This window comes from Sciurus carolinensis, chromosome 3 (genome assembly GCF_902686445.1).
Source record: "Sciurus carolinensis chromosome 3, mSciCar1.2, whole genome shotgun sequence".
NCBI lineage: Eukaryota > Metazoa > Chordata > Mammalia > Rodentia > Sciuridae > Sciurus > Sciurus carolinensis.
Window position 1 is genome coordinate 159,598,373 of NC_062215.1, and position 15,327 is coordinate 159,613,699.

At 33.4% G+C, this 15,327-nt stretch overlaps 1 protein-coding gene across 1 annotated transcript in view; it reads left to right on the forward strand.

Annotated features, from left to right (window-relative positions):
* Spag16 (sperm associated antigen 16) overlaps window positions 1-15,327 on the forward strand; it is a 1,066,789-nt gene that overhangs the window by 15,923 nt on the left and 1,035,539 nt on the right. Inside the window, exons 3-4 of the mRNA XM_047546617.1 lie at window positions 826-921; window positions 9,798-9,916. Of these exons, the coding sequence (XP_047402573.1) occupies window positions 826-921; window positions 9,798-9,916 (215 nt within the window). The remainder of the gene's footprint in view (window positions 1-825; window positions 922-9,797; window positions 9,917-15,327) is intronic.

Genomic DNA, 15,327 nt, shown 5'->3' on the forward strand with positions numbered 1-15,327 from the left:
AAATGGAGAGTTACTGAATGGATTAAATACAAAGGGCCGAAAATAGTTTTCAGCACATAAGAAAGATGTGATTAGTGTTAATTGTCCTTAGTGTAATTATTATCCATTGCATTCTTCCAAGATCTTAATATCCAATGAACTTTTAAAATAATAAACTAGAGATTTACTATTTATAGTTGTTATGAAAAGTAATAGAGAAAACTTGGGATGGAAAGAGATTTGTGGCATTACGATAGCCTGACTTTTTTCCCCAGAAGAATTGTTAGATTGTATTAATCTTTATAGGTAAAAACAGTTGCCTACAGACTAATCTTGAATTTATTAGAAGTGACATTGTGTGACCTTTCATAAGGAAAAAAAGCTGTCTACTTGTTACCTATTTTTCATAGATCTTTAGAATGATATGATATATATATTTCTTTGATGCTTTACTTTGTAAGAATTATTATTTATGGAATGAAATATAGTAGTCTACCCTTATCTGTGATTTCACTTTCTGTGGTGTTAGTTACCCATTGTCAGTTGTGATTTCTAGAAAATTCTAGAAATAAATAATTCATAAGTTTAAAATAACTTTTATCGTAGTATATTATTATAATTTTTATTATTAGTTATTATTAATTCCTTACTTTGCCCAGTTTGTAAATTAAGCTTTATTATATATGTATATGTATGGGAAAAATATAGCACATATAGGATTTGGTACTATCTGTGGTTTCAGGTATCTGTAGAATGTCTTAGGACGCATTCCCTGTGGATAAGGGGGAACTATTTTGTCACTTTATATTTCTGCTCTCTCCTCCTATCCTCTTCCTCGTGTTCTAGATACCAGACGACAATTTCAGTATTCCAGAAGGTGAAGAAGATCTGGCAAAAGCAATTCAAATAGTCCAAGAACAGGCTACAGATACTCAAATTTTGGTGAGTACCAATATCAGTATTGAATACTGTCCTATCCTATAGTTTAGCACTAATACTTTTTATATGAAGTTTTTAAAATTTTGATTCATTGTCTCTGGTTGTACACGATATAGAGTCACACCATTTGTGTAATCGTACATATACATAGGGTAATGAGGCTTGTCTCATTCTATTATTTTTCCTTCTCCCCTCCCCTCCCACTCCTCATTTTCCTCTATACAATCCATCCTTCCTCCATTCTTGCCTTCCTCCCACCCCTGTTATGTATCATCATCCACTTATCAGAGAAATTATTTGGCCTTTGGTTTTTTGGGATTGGCTTATTTCACTTAGCATGGTTTTATATGAAGTTTTGAAAATCATTTAAACTTTAAATACTTTGTTAAATGATGCACTACCACCTGCTTTTTTTTTTCCCGTTTGTTTTTGTTTGTCATTGATTCTTCACTTAAAGTAAGTGGTCTGTTTATTCTCATTTGGATTGTCATTATCCACATCATGGCCAATCTTCCATGACTACAACAAATGACACCTTCCCTCAGAACTCTGATTAATCTCACTGGAGATTAAACCAAAAATGTTCAACACTCATGTTCAGAATTTGGTGTGATATGCAGATTGTCCAGCTAGTTTTATAAACATTCATGTCTATTTTTCATGGAAATATTCAGCTTATGGGGAATGCTTAAATAGAATTTTCCTATAAGATGTGTAAACTAATTTCAGTAAGGAATATTATATGGGATGCTTTTTGATTGTAGTAACAAAACATGTAAGACTGATGACATATCTGTAAAATTAAAAACTCCATTTAAAATTGATAGTAATGTAATGATGTTACCAAAAATATTTTAAGAGCTTTCTATTTTCATGCCAATATTAATTAATTAAAAAGGATATTTTTGTTTAGTTGAAAATTTGACTGCCTCAGTATAAGAAAGTATGTGAGACATTATCCCATATTATATCCTCTTTCAATATTATGGGATAATATTGTTTTCCATATTTGGTAGATTTGCTTAGTCTAGAATTAGCCTTCTCTCCTAAATATCTACCTATTCAGAATTGGGAAAGTAAAAACTCATAAGGAAGATTTCATGAAGTCACAATTGATTTATACTGTTAAAAATGGAAGGCTCAAGGGGCCGGAGATATAGTTCAGTTGGTAGAGTGCTTGTCTTGTAAGCCAAGGCCCTGGGGTTCAATCCCCAGTACCTCCCCCGCCAAAAAAAAGGGTAGGCTCCATGTCAGAGTAAACTGCATTTTCTAATATATCCTGTGGATATGTTCTTTATAGGTAGCCTCAAAGTTAGGTCTTCTACTACATAGACATCTTAGTCTGTTGGATTTCTCAATGCAATAATTTGTATGAATAGTTTTATTATTTATTTGTGTTGATTGAACCTAGAGGCATTCTACCACAGAATTACATCCCCAGACCATAAAAAAATTTCTTTTTTATTTTGAGAGGGCCTTGAACTTGTGATCTTTCTGCCTCAGCCTCCCAAGTAGGAATTAGAGGTATGTGCTATTGAGTTGTAGGAGGAGTTTGAAAATAGAGCATTTTTGAATGAATCATCTTACCTCTTACTTTGTATCTTTATATAAAAAGGATACTTAAAAATATTTTTTGTACCAGTCATTTGTATTGTATTTGGGAAAGTCGATGTGTCTGATACAGTGCTTGGAACATAGTAGGTACTAAATAGTTGAGTTAGTGAATGAGTAAATGAATCATGGAAAGAAAAAAAATTAAAAATCTAACTGTAAATTGCTTCTTTGCATCTGATATGCTAGTAGGTGTTTGTAAGTGCAAAGATAATTAAAGGAGGACAGTTGGGGAAGAAATACTATAAATTATAGTATCATTCATATCTGTTGAACCTAATATCTATAACTCTTCTTCCATCTATTTTTTGGAAGCTTTTAAAAAATCATAACCTTTCAAGAATTAACTTCTATGGATTTCTGGATTTTAGTTTTTTTTTTTTTTTTAAACACGGTTATGAGTTCTTTGGTTCTTTGGAGGAACAGAGCTACATGAAATTGCCCTTATGCTATTAAAATTAAGTATGGATTTATTTTATCTTAAGTGGATATGTGATTGTTTTATAATTTCTTTTTTATTTTAATCTCCAAAAAATAGCTTTGAATTATGGCTCACGCTTTCTGTTTTAAAGAATATTTATTTCTTACAAAATCAGTTTTCTTTCATTATCTTATTACATTGCTTATAAACAAGATATATTTTCCTATATGTTAGAGGATGCAGTAGGAATGAGATCTTTAAAATTTCTTTTAAAGATGACAAGTAAAAGATCATGGTACTATTAGAAAAGTTAAGTAGAAATACTGTGAATATTCTTATTTGTAAAGAAATTAATAAAGACTATTAGTAAGTTATTATAATTTTTAAAAAGTTTGTTGATGCAGACTACAAGTTAAGGAATTGATGGCATGCTTTATTTTGAAGCATACTTTTAAAAAATGAAGTTTATTTTTAACTGATAAAAACACAGTCCCAAAAAAACCAAAGGCTGAATGATCTCTCTTATAAGCAGCAGATGATGATGATACTTTATGGGGGTTGGGAGGGAGGCAAGAATGGAGGAAGGATGGATTGTATAGAGGAAAAAGAGGGGTGGGGAGTGGGTTGGGGGAAGGAAAAATAACAGAATGAGACAAACATCATTACCCTATGTACATGTATGATTACACAAATGTTGCAACTCTACTTTATGTATAATCAGAGAAACAATAGTTGTACCCCATTTGTGTACAATGAATCAAAATAAATAAAAAAAGAACAAACAAAACCATAAAAATTATGTGTATTAGTGGGATAACATGATATTTCAAAATCTGTATACTTGCAATGTTGAAATCTGGTTAGTTCACACCTATCTCCTCAAATATCATTTATTCTTGGTAAAAACTTAAAATTCTTCTAGCTTTTTGAAATGTACAGTATATTATCATTACCTGTAGTCACATTATTACACAGTAAGTAGTACACCAGAACTTCTTGTTCCTAACTATAACTTAGTTATCTATTGATCAGTCTTTTCCTAAATTGTGTATTTGAAACACTACCTGTTTTTTTAGTAGGTGCAATGGTCTGAATTCTAAATAAAATGTATTTTCATTATATTTGAAGTGATTCTTGAAAAATTTAATAGGAGATGTTATTAGTTTAACATTTGGGTAAAGTTATGCCATCAATTGTTTCTTAAAACTGAATTATTTTCCAAGTCTTACTATAAAGATAGGAATATAAAAATATGAAAACACATGTACTCATACATTTCCTTCTGTATGTATGTGCGCATTTCTGAGATATTTTTGTGCAATTGTATGAAATGAAAGGACTACTTAAGTTTAAGCTGGGTTACCCTATCTAAACTCTGAGCCTTTTAATAAGTTATGCTATTGACATTTTTGGATGATTCTTTAGCATCTTTGGTTCTTGGTTGTTTTGTTAATTTCTAAGGTCCAATCTCAAAGGTCCTTTATATTGCCATCATTCTATAATGATTTCCAAGTTTTATAAAATTAGAATTTTAATCTTGAAGGATATAGTAGTAAGGTACCCAAGTCATATAATTGTGAGATTTCCTGATAGTTCCCTCCTCCTCTTCCTCTTTGTCTCCTTTCCTTTTCCTCTTCCTCCTCTTCTTGCACCTTCTCCTCCTCTGAGAATTTAGGTAGATTTTAGGCATTTTTATAGAATATTCAAGAATTTTTGGAGAAGTCTAATTGACAACTAACCCAGGCTATATTGTTGTTTAGCATATTTATCAGTAGTTTTCAAAGTATTGTGGGAAGTCTGTTTGAGGTCCCCAAAACCCCTCTCAGGGTTTTTATTTTGCCTTTTATTTTTTAACTATCTGCCTGAGATAGGATTTTCTTCATATAGCTCAACCAAAACAACATACCACAACAGGTTAAATATAGAGGAAATGCTTTTTCCCTAGGCATTAACGAGATTTGTAATAATTTATAACAGTGCCATTCTTCTTAGTAATTATTTTCTGTTTTGGAAAATGTAGTTATTTTTCATAAAAATATGTTAATCTATGTTAGCATATAAATGTTTTATTATAAAGTAAATATTTTAAAATTTAATTTCTGATATGATAAGTCTTGATTGATACAATCTCACATAAAAATGCTTTCTGGAGTCTTTGATAATTTTAACAGTATAAAAGTTTTTTGGAGATTATAAAGTTCAAGAAGTTTTAATGAACTGTATCCTAAGATAATTTTAGTTATCATATTTTTCCTTGGTAAGAAATATATTGGTTAACAAAAGTAGTCTAGGATTAGTAAATTTAGATTACTTTTATTTAGACCTTGATCTCCTGTGAGATCAGTGTAATTATTTTAAATTTTATATATCATAATGTTAATGAATTAAAAGTACAAAATAATTTTCATTACTTACAAGATTCAGTTACGAAGTCATAATAAAAAGAGCTATTTGTCATTATTGAGTTTCCATTCTCTTGATGTACACATTTAATTTCAATTTAAAGAACCAGACTCCTCATGCTCAAAGCCTTACCTATAGACTGACTATCCAAGCTAGTATATTTGGCTTAAGGTGAATTGAGGAATGAATGTGATGAAGTCCCAAATAAAATGAGTTTTGTGTTTTAAGACTACTTGGATTTTTTTTCCCCTTTGGTACTGGGGATTGAACCCAGGGTTGTTTAACCACTGAGCCACATCCCCAGCCCTTTTTATTTTTTATTTTGAGACAGGGTAAGATCACCTGGATTTTAATGTTATTTTCTTTCTCAAGTTTTCAGAGGAACCCACTGACTTTAGAGTGGTTCAAAGTAAGCTAATTTTGGTATGTGCGAGTTAGTGCTTCTGTGCAGTTCTACATTCAGTTAGTTCTTATGTTCTATAATAGTTTTTGTCTTCATCTCTCCTATCCTTTTCCTCACCTTCACCCCTCACTTTATCTCTTAGATCTGTGTTTTGTCTTCTCTCATGTGAGCTACTGCGTGCAACTGGTACTGTGCTTACTTCAGTTCCTGCTTAAAAGATGTTTCCAAATGCAGATTTGAATTTACCTCTTTTCTACTTAAATCCCCATTGTCACCACCCTTCTACTTGCCTTTGCCTTTTTGATATTCTTACTGTCTTTCCAGCTGTATCTTTGGTCCTTCTGCTGTGCAGATCCTGAGGACAAATAAATTGAACTGTCACACCTTGTCTTTGCCTCAGTTCTTTTTCTTGCCTTGAATTTCCTTCTGTTCTTCTTTGCCAGTTGAACTTCCTTGTCTTCTATGAAGTCAACTTGAGTCTCCTTAAAAACCCTCATTTACCTATCCAAGGTAGTGAAGTACTCTTCTCCTTTATGTATTGCTTTATCTAGCAAAGCTCTATAGCAATAGAGATGCAACACAGAAAACTGTACTTAGAAGAATATTAATTTTAGAGCTGTCATTGTAAAATTAAGTTGCATACCAGAGCCACTTTTATTTATCCTCAGATTTCTGAGTCTATAAGAGTAGAATATTTTTAGTAATTCAGCAATCTATAAAGTGATGTACATTTTTGCTAGCTTATATAAGAACATTTTTGTGTTCTTATTTTGAGGAGTTTTATTAACCTCATATTTTAGTTACAAAGTCATAATGAGAGTTGTAAATAATGTATAATTGAGATAAAAGTGCTACTTAAATTACATAAATATGCATATTGGTTGTGTGTATGATATCAGTGTAAATTTATGAACAGGCCTTTGTAATCTAACCTTATCATAAACAGAAGAGTTCTGTATTGTAATGCTTATTTTTTACTCAAGCAATCTTGGAATTGCTTGAGATAGGACAGTGTCTTGGTGAATTCCTAGCACCTTTCAGTGTTTAGCACATGGGGGATGTTCACCAAATCTATGTTGAGTAAATATTTTGTGTAAAAATACAAGAGACATTTATGATCACATTATAGCTTGGAGAGAGAGAGAGAGAGAGAGAGAGAGAGAGAGAGAGAGAGAGTGTGTGTGTGTGTGTGTGTGTGTATTGTATAAAAGCAGAAGGACTGTGGGTTAAGGCATAGGCCAGGATTAGACATGTTAATGTTTAAGTAAGAACCATAGCAGTTTAAAGTGGTTGTACTTCTGTTCCATGTGGATGTTTCAAGGTATGTGTTTTAGATATGTTCAGGAAGAGATCAAAACTATCCACTATTTAATTTGTTTCCACACTGGTTTATATGACATAGTTGCTTTATCTAATTTGTATGTCATTTACTGAAATATCTCCATGTTTCTAGACTAGATATCTAAAGATGCTCTGTCAATCGAGTAAATGTTTTAGGTTTTGAGAGCCATCAGCTGTCCCATGTAGTGCAAAAGAGCCATAGACAGTATGTAAACAAATAGACATACTTGTGTTCTCTTAAAACTATTCATGAGAACAATTAGCTGACTCCTGATAGAATTGATAGAATTACTTACTTTCATTAGAGAATATAGCTTCTTCAATCACATAGTGCTTCTGAAAATAAGGATATTTTTAAAATAATAAAATTAAGAGAATCACAAGGTCCCTATATTTCTCCTCCTCCTCCTCTTTCTCCTTCTTCCTTCTTTCTTCTTTCTTCTTTGTCCTTTATTATTCTTCTTTTCTGTTATGTGCCCTTGGAAGGGAAAGTTGATCTCCTTATTGAGAGAATCCAATCACATTCTTGCCTCAGGGCCTTTGCACTAGATGATACACTATTTGAAACACAAGTTATTCTTCCTTTTTGCCCATATTTGTGCTAAGATAGCACTTTATCCAGAGCTGATCATAATTCTAATGGCAATTGCAAAAGTGCCATGTTAGTATTTTTTTTTTAAATCAGCTATATACAGTTCATGCCTGTGTTGGATCCTAAAATTCTAGAACTTATTTGCTTGTTTAGGTATTAATGACTAGACAAAGTGAAGCATTTTATAAATGCTTGTTTGGAGATCTATGGTGGACTTTTCACAAAGAAATCAATCTCAATTGAATCACCACATCAGAATGACAGATTTGGAATAAGGTGCAATTGAAGATACTAAAAGTGAAGGTCAAGGTATTATCAAGGAAAAAAAAATTCCATTCAGCCTAGTGTGTTTGGCAGAAAAGTTGTGCAGGTGGATTGGCTATATAATACAGCAAAGATGAAAACTTCAGTTTAAAAATGCATAATTTGTCTACTCTGGTATTCCTTCCAACTGATGAAATTTCAGGAACTTTCACTGAAGGAAAGTCACAAATATCTGAAGAAGCCAGTGAAGTTACTGATTGGCTTGGAAATGTTTATGTGTGTGGTAGGATAAGAAGACATTTTGCAGTGATGTTGCTGTATGATCACCAGTATCATTTCTGCCCAATTGTGGTCTATATATGAATGCATGATGAAGGGATTTCTGAGTATTCACAACAACATAACACAGCGTGGAAGGTAGGAAAATTTCATAGTGAATTTTCATCTCAGTGATATCAAATCACAGAAGAAATACATCAAATCATAGAAAAACTTCTGAAAGAGCAGTGCCACTTAGAAAATGAATGTGAACATGTTCTCTGAGAGTTATACCTTTATAGTTTTCAACATGATGGAAAACTTCAAAATATACTTAATGATTGTGAAAGTCATCTAGCTCTTATGGACTATATATGTGCAGTTGCCTATAATCTGTCTTTGTAATGTAGATTTTCTCGTTGAACCTTTCCCTGTTTTTTTTTTTATTCCACTATTTTAAGTTAACATTATTATTATTTTTTACTATTCACTCTCCTATGTATTTCATCTTCATATGGTTTCCATTATTGGAGGTCTACATTTTGCAAAGACTTTTAGATAACTAATTCATTTTACACAGTTTTGGCAAGTTTGGCTCTGTAAAAGTGCATTATAACATTATTGACTTTGTAAGCATTGAACGTTTGTAAAAACTTTGAAACTTGCTCAGTAAATGAAGAGGTATCCTTTTTGTACATGTGCATTTGTGAAGAATGTTTCTTGAGATTGTGGCTGTTTGGGTCTACATATGTGTTTGTGGCTCATCCTGATTTTTGATTGATTTCATCAGAAGTTTGGGATTGTTCGTGATAGTAGTTCACATGATTGCAGTTATAAAGCTGGGTGCACATAACTACCAACCATAGTAGTATATATTTATATCTTTTGCTTTTGACCTATTTCTTTATGAATACATTTGTCTGTTTATATTATTTATACTTGTACAACTGCCCTTAGTATACCTAAATATGCTAACAAAAATGTTTGTTATTGTTGCCTATATTATTGTGTAAAGTGACCTTTGATGTGTTCTGTCATGATTTTCTCAAATCAATCATTTAAAAATGTAAATAAATATCTTTTTAAAGAATTTTTAAAAATTATTTTTTTATAAGTATATTTTGGGGATTTTGATCCTTCAGGATCTTATACCTTAGGAATTTTGATCATACTGAATTTCAGTATTTGAGATTGTTTTTTGAGATTATGGCTCAAACCCCATATATAAATGCAGTCTTCAGCCATGCATTATAAATGCATGGCTATTAGCCTATCCATGAATGTTCTTGCCTTAAGCTTGCCTCTCCCTATCTTTAAGCCTCTACTTTTCCCCACTAGGCACTTGATACTCTGCCATGCTGTATATTTTGTATTTAGTCATTCATAATCTGTCTTCATTCACTTGACTGTCACATATGAGGACAGAGACTTGTTTTCATTAATGCTTTATGCCTAGAAATTAAAATAGTCCCTGACACTTAATATTTAAAAAAAACTGCAAAAATGAATGAAAGAATAAAAGCCTATCTGTGCTTAATCAAAGCCTTTATGTTTACAAAATTAATAATTGTGCATGTATATTTCAGGAGCAGAAAACAATTCTTCCTTCAAGGCATGCAGTACCTGAAGTAATAGAAGACTTTCTCTGCAATTTTCTGATCAAAATGGGAATGACCAGAACTCTTGACTGCTTTCAGTCTGAATGGTAAACAATTGTGTGGGTAAATAGTTCTCTAGAAATGGTAATAGCATTTACTATGGGCACTTTCAACTGTCTTAAAAGACGGTGAAGTGATGTTACTGACACAAATGGATAGAAACCTTTCCTATCTTCACCTCTGAAACCACAACACACACTCATGCAGACAAATAAATGTACAAATAAACAGTCGTGTATCAGTTGCCAAGAAATTTCCATTAAACATTTTTCTAAAATATTGAAATTAACTGATTTTCAAAAATCAAGAAAATTGAATGTCACCTGGAGTTATATAACTAAATATTTTTTGTGAAATATTTTCCTACTATTTTTGTGTAATTACTAATGGTATTGTTTCTCACACTGTGGCATGCTATTGACAGCATTATGTTGCTTACTTTATGTATTGTTAAACACCTGCCTTTCCCTTCTTATATAGCTGATTGATTCTTTTTCTATGTATATTGTTTACTTTAGAAGTAAGTAGCATTGTATTTTCAAATATATTCTAAAAATAAGATTTTTCTGTTATAATTGAAAACTTAAATAACTTATTGATTATGAAAATCAGCAGGCATACTGTTTTTATTCCTTTGCTATAACAATAGGATCACCAGGCATATTTTTGAATTCCTGGCATTTAAAAAAATAATAATATTAAATGATTACAGTTGAAATATATCTGATCTTTAATAGTCATTGTATATTGTAGGAAGATATAGAAGATATAAGATGTATATATTAGATACATACAGATTAATCTATACCATTTTGGATTAATTCCTGATTTTAAATAATAGGAATAATTTGCAATATTTTACTAATCTGGTTGTGATATAATTCTAATTTTGTTATTTTCCATCTCATCTATTGAGAACATGAATATAAGAATAATCAGTTATATTGTGTTTAAGCATACTGAAAATGAATAAATTTAATGAGAACCAATTTTCATTAATACAGTCTGAGAAAAAGATTTGAGGTTGGTGGTAGAAAAATAATACTGTTTATTTTAAAATTGCAAATTGTGTGAATGATTTTAAAAAGTTCCTAAAATTAATTATAGATGTATTAGAAAATACATTTTTATAAAAGTAGGTCAGTGATTAATTTGCAAATGATTAGTGAAATAAGCAATTAATATGATTCAATTACCTATTTGTCTTCTAAGTATGTGTGTTTAGAACATGTGGTACTTAACATGTTAGGCCAGTCTGAAGTGTGAAATGATTCCCTTAGAGAAATATCCATCCAAGTAGACTTTTAGTAATTAGATAATTGATGTCTTCCTTTAAAATTGAACACTCTGAATTGATGATATGACATTTTAGGAAACTATGAGATTATTGGGATGTAGGTAAACAATTTAGTGTAATTTTGCAGTCAGAAGGTAAAAATTGTTTACTTTGTCTTTTTATAATATGAGTTTAGTAATATTGTAGATCAGATAATTTTAACCTTATCTCTAGCTGCTAGTTTAAATCCCTAGCTGTTATATTCACACTGTATTGGATCATTATTTCACATGAAACATTTTCATTTTGATCAGAAACATTTACCTATACTACATAATAGGGTTATAGGGATATTTATGTATTATTTTCATCATCATCTAAGTAAAAACTACATAGAATTTATCATTGCTTTGAATTCACTTGATATTGCAAAAGGAAACAATGATTTTCTGTTGTTAATTCATTAAAAGCAAAACAAAGCAAAACGAAACAAAAAACTGGGCAGTAAACTTTGACTTATGTTCTTTCAATTCTCAATTAGTAAATTCTTTAAATCCTGAGTCAGAAAACTAAGACCCTTTGGCCAAATCTGACCTGCCCTCTGATTTTGTAAATAAAATTTTGTTGAAATACAGCCATGACCTCTTTTTTAGGTATTTGTCTGTGACTGTTTTCATGTAATAAAAGAAAAGTTATTAGTCACAACTGTATAGCCTACAAAGCAGTTTTTGCAGTTTCTAAAATTTTAATTTTCTGACCCTTTTCAAAAAGAGTTTCCAATCCTTGCTTTTTATAACATATATAAGTAGATGTATTAGGAATTTGCTGTATGTATCACCAAAAAGTTTTCACTCTGGGTTTAGACAATGCTATTTTTATGTCTACTTTGGAATACTCTATGGACAATGGTAATTTACCCTGGAGGAGGGCAAAATTGAAGAGGTGCATATGTCAGCCACCTCCTTTCCTAACTGAACTGTTCTCCTGACTCTTAACATGTTCAGTTTTCATTCACTCTAAATGTGCATACTTGGCTCTTTGCCTTTCCCTCTTATTAGCACACTTTCTCTGACTCTCCCTTTCTAGCTAATGTTTTGAAAACAGAATTTTTAATTTATTCTTTCTTTTTTACTTCATATTTTAATCCTTGCTTCTTTCTAATTTATCCTCTTTTCCTACCATTTCAGTGAAGGTAGGGTGGTAGTAAAAATTCTATCAAAGGTAATAGGGTGCTTATTTGTGACAGATAATTACTAATTTAATTTACTTATTATAGAAGAGACTGTAAATTAGGAGTAATTTTTTTATTTTAAAAAGATACATGTTGCAGCTTTCAGCCAATAAAATTTGGCATAACATATAATTATTCAATTGTGGGCAATACAGTTACAACTTTCTAGGGATGGTGAGATATTAAAGGGCGAGACTAGAATTAAAATTGCCCTTGAAAAAGCCCTTATGTTCCCAGTATTGTAGGATGTATGTGTGGTGATTCTGTAAATGATGGACTCAGTAAATACCACACAAGTAATTGTTCCTTTGTCATTTAAATCTATTGCTGTTTCTTCAGTTGATGAGTTGGCATCTGGTTATGTTTCAAATAAGAATTAAACACAGAAATATTTTGACTCTTCTGTTAACTCTTAATTGTATTGTACTATGCTAAATTTGAGCCCTGTAAATATATCTGCATAAATTTATATACTGTGATATCAAGAAGGCAGGCTTATAGGTAAATATTAAGTTTAAAATTTAAAGCAAAAATAATATAGTATTCATTAAATGCGGAGGGTTTAAAATACTAAGATAGAGCTTAAGCTTATCACTCAAAAATTAGGGGGCGATCCAAGATGGCGGACTAGAGGGGACTACATCCCCAGTCGCTCCAGAACCCAGGAGTTAAGAAGGGGAGGCATTGAGAAACTTGGACCAAAATAGAGCCACGGGTGAGTCTGCCCACTGGGTAAAGCTCGGCCTGGGTGGCAGGCACAGATAGGGGTGGCTTATCGGAGCAGGGCAGGGCAGCTAGAGTCTTCCACAGGCAGCCCTGCGCACTCTGGCGCTGGGCCCCTCCCATACAGCCAGTTTCTCCAGGTTCTCGGAGGAGGCTTCCTAGTGAGAGCCTTTCTGATCAGAACAAGCTCCAAGTCCCAGAGCCAGCGTGGCGTGCTCCGGCCTGCAAGCGGCTTCAGGGACCAGGACAGGGCAGCCAGAGACCTCCCCAAGCAGCCTGGACCCCTGCGGTGGGAGGCGCCTTTCAAGGCTAGCTTCTCGGAACAGACCGCCCAGTGAGAGCCTTTCTACATAGAGCCAGCCACAAGTCCCTGAGCCAACGGAGAGCTTCGATCCGCAAGCAGCCTCTGGGATCAGGGCAGGGCAGCCAGAGACTTCTTCAGGCAGCTCTGCCCACTCCGGCTGCAGGCTCTTTCCACGGGGCGATCCAAGATGGCGGACTAAAAGGGGACTGCATCCCCAGTTGCTCCAGAACCCAGGAGTTAAGAAGGGGAGGCATTGAGAGACTTGGACCAAAATAGAGCCACGGGTGAGTCTGCCCACTGGGTAAAGCTCGGCTCGAGTGGGAGGCCCAGATAGAGGTGGCTTATCGGAGCAGGGCAGGGCAGCTAGAGTCTTCCACAGGCAGCCTTCCACACTCCGGCGGTGGGCTCCCCCCACACGGCCAGCTGCACGGTGCAGGCCCCCAGTGAGAGCCTTTCCGCACAGAGCCAGCTCCAAGCCCTGGAACCAGTAGGGGGCTAGGGGCAGCTTTCTTCGGAAGCACTGCATTATCAAGTTCCTCCAAGACTTCAGGCTACTGAAGGCTGGGAGGTGATACACTGGAAATCTACCGGGACACTATAAGCCAATAGAGGAAATCTGCAATATCTCAGATTCCCACTGACATCTGACCAATATGAGAAAACAAGGGAAGAAAATGTCCCACACAAACCTAGATACTACATCAATAAAACCCAATGACAGCACAGCAGAAGAAATGTCAGAAAGGGAGTTCAGAATGTACATAATTAAAACAATCAGAGAAACAAATGAGGAGATGAAAGAGCACATGCAGGCATTGAAGGAGGAGATGAAAGAGCAAATGCAGGCATTAAATGATCGCACCAATCAACAGTTAAAAGACCAAATACGGGAAGCAAGAGATCATTTCAATAAAGAGTTAGAGATACTGAAAAACAAACAAACTGAAATACTTGAAATGAAGGAAACAATAAACCAAGTTAAAAACTCCATAGAAAGCATAACCAATAGGATAGAACACCTGGAAGACAGAACCTCAGACATTGAAGACAAATTATTTAATCTTGAAAACAAAGTTGGCCAAACAGAGAAGATGGTAAGAAATCATGAACAGAATCTACAAGAATTATGGGATATCATGAAAAGGCCAAATTTAAGAATTATTGGGATTGAGGAAGGCTTAGAGAAACAAACCAAAGGAATGAACAATCTATTCAATGAAATAATATCAGAAAATTTCCCAAATCTGAAGAATGAAATGGAAAACCAAGTACAAGAGGCTTATAGGACTTCAAATATACAAAATTACAACAGACCCACACCAAGGCACATTATTATGAAGATACCTAACATACAAAATAAAGACAGAATTTTAAAGGCCGCGAGAGAAAAGAACCAAATTACATTCAGGGGGAAACCAATAAGAATATCAGCAAATTTTTCAATCCAGACCCTAAAAGCTAGAAGGGCATGGAACAACATTTTTCAAGCTCTGAAAGAAAATGGATGCCAACCAAGAATCTTATACCCAGCAAAACTTACCTTCAAATTTGACGATGAAATAAGATCCTTCCATGATAAACAAAGCTAAAGGAATTTACAAAAAGAAAGCCAGCATTACAGAACATTCTCAGCAAAATATTCCATGAGGAAGAGATGAAAAACAACGATGCAAATCAGCAACAGGAGGCGCTAGCCTAAAGGAATAGCCAAATAAAGGAGAAACCAAATCATGTCAAAAAACAAATATGAGTCAAATGACTGGGAATACAAATCATATCACAATAATAACCCTGAATGTTAATGGCCTGAACTCATCAATCAAAAGACATAGACTGGCAGATTGGATTAAAATGAAAAATCCAACAATATGCTGCCTGCAAGAGACTCATCTCATAGAAAGAGACACCCATAGACTAAAGGTGA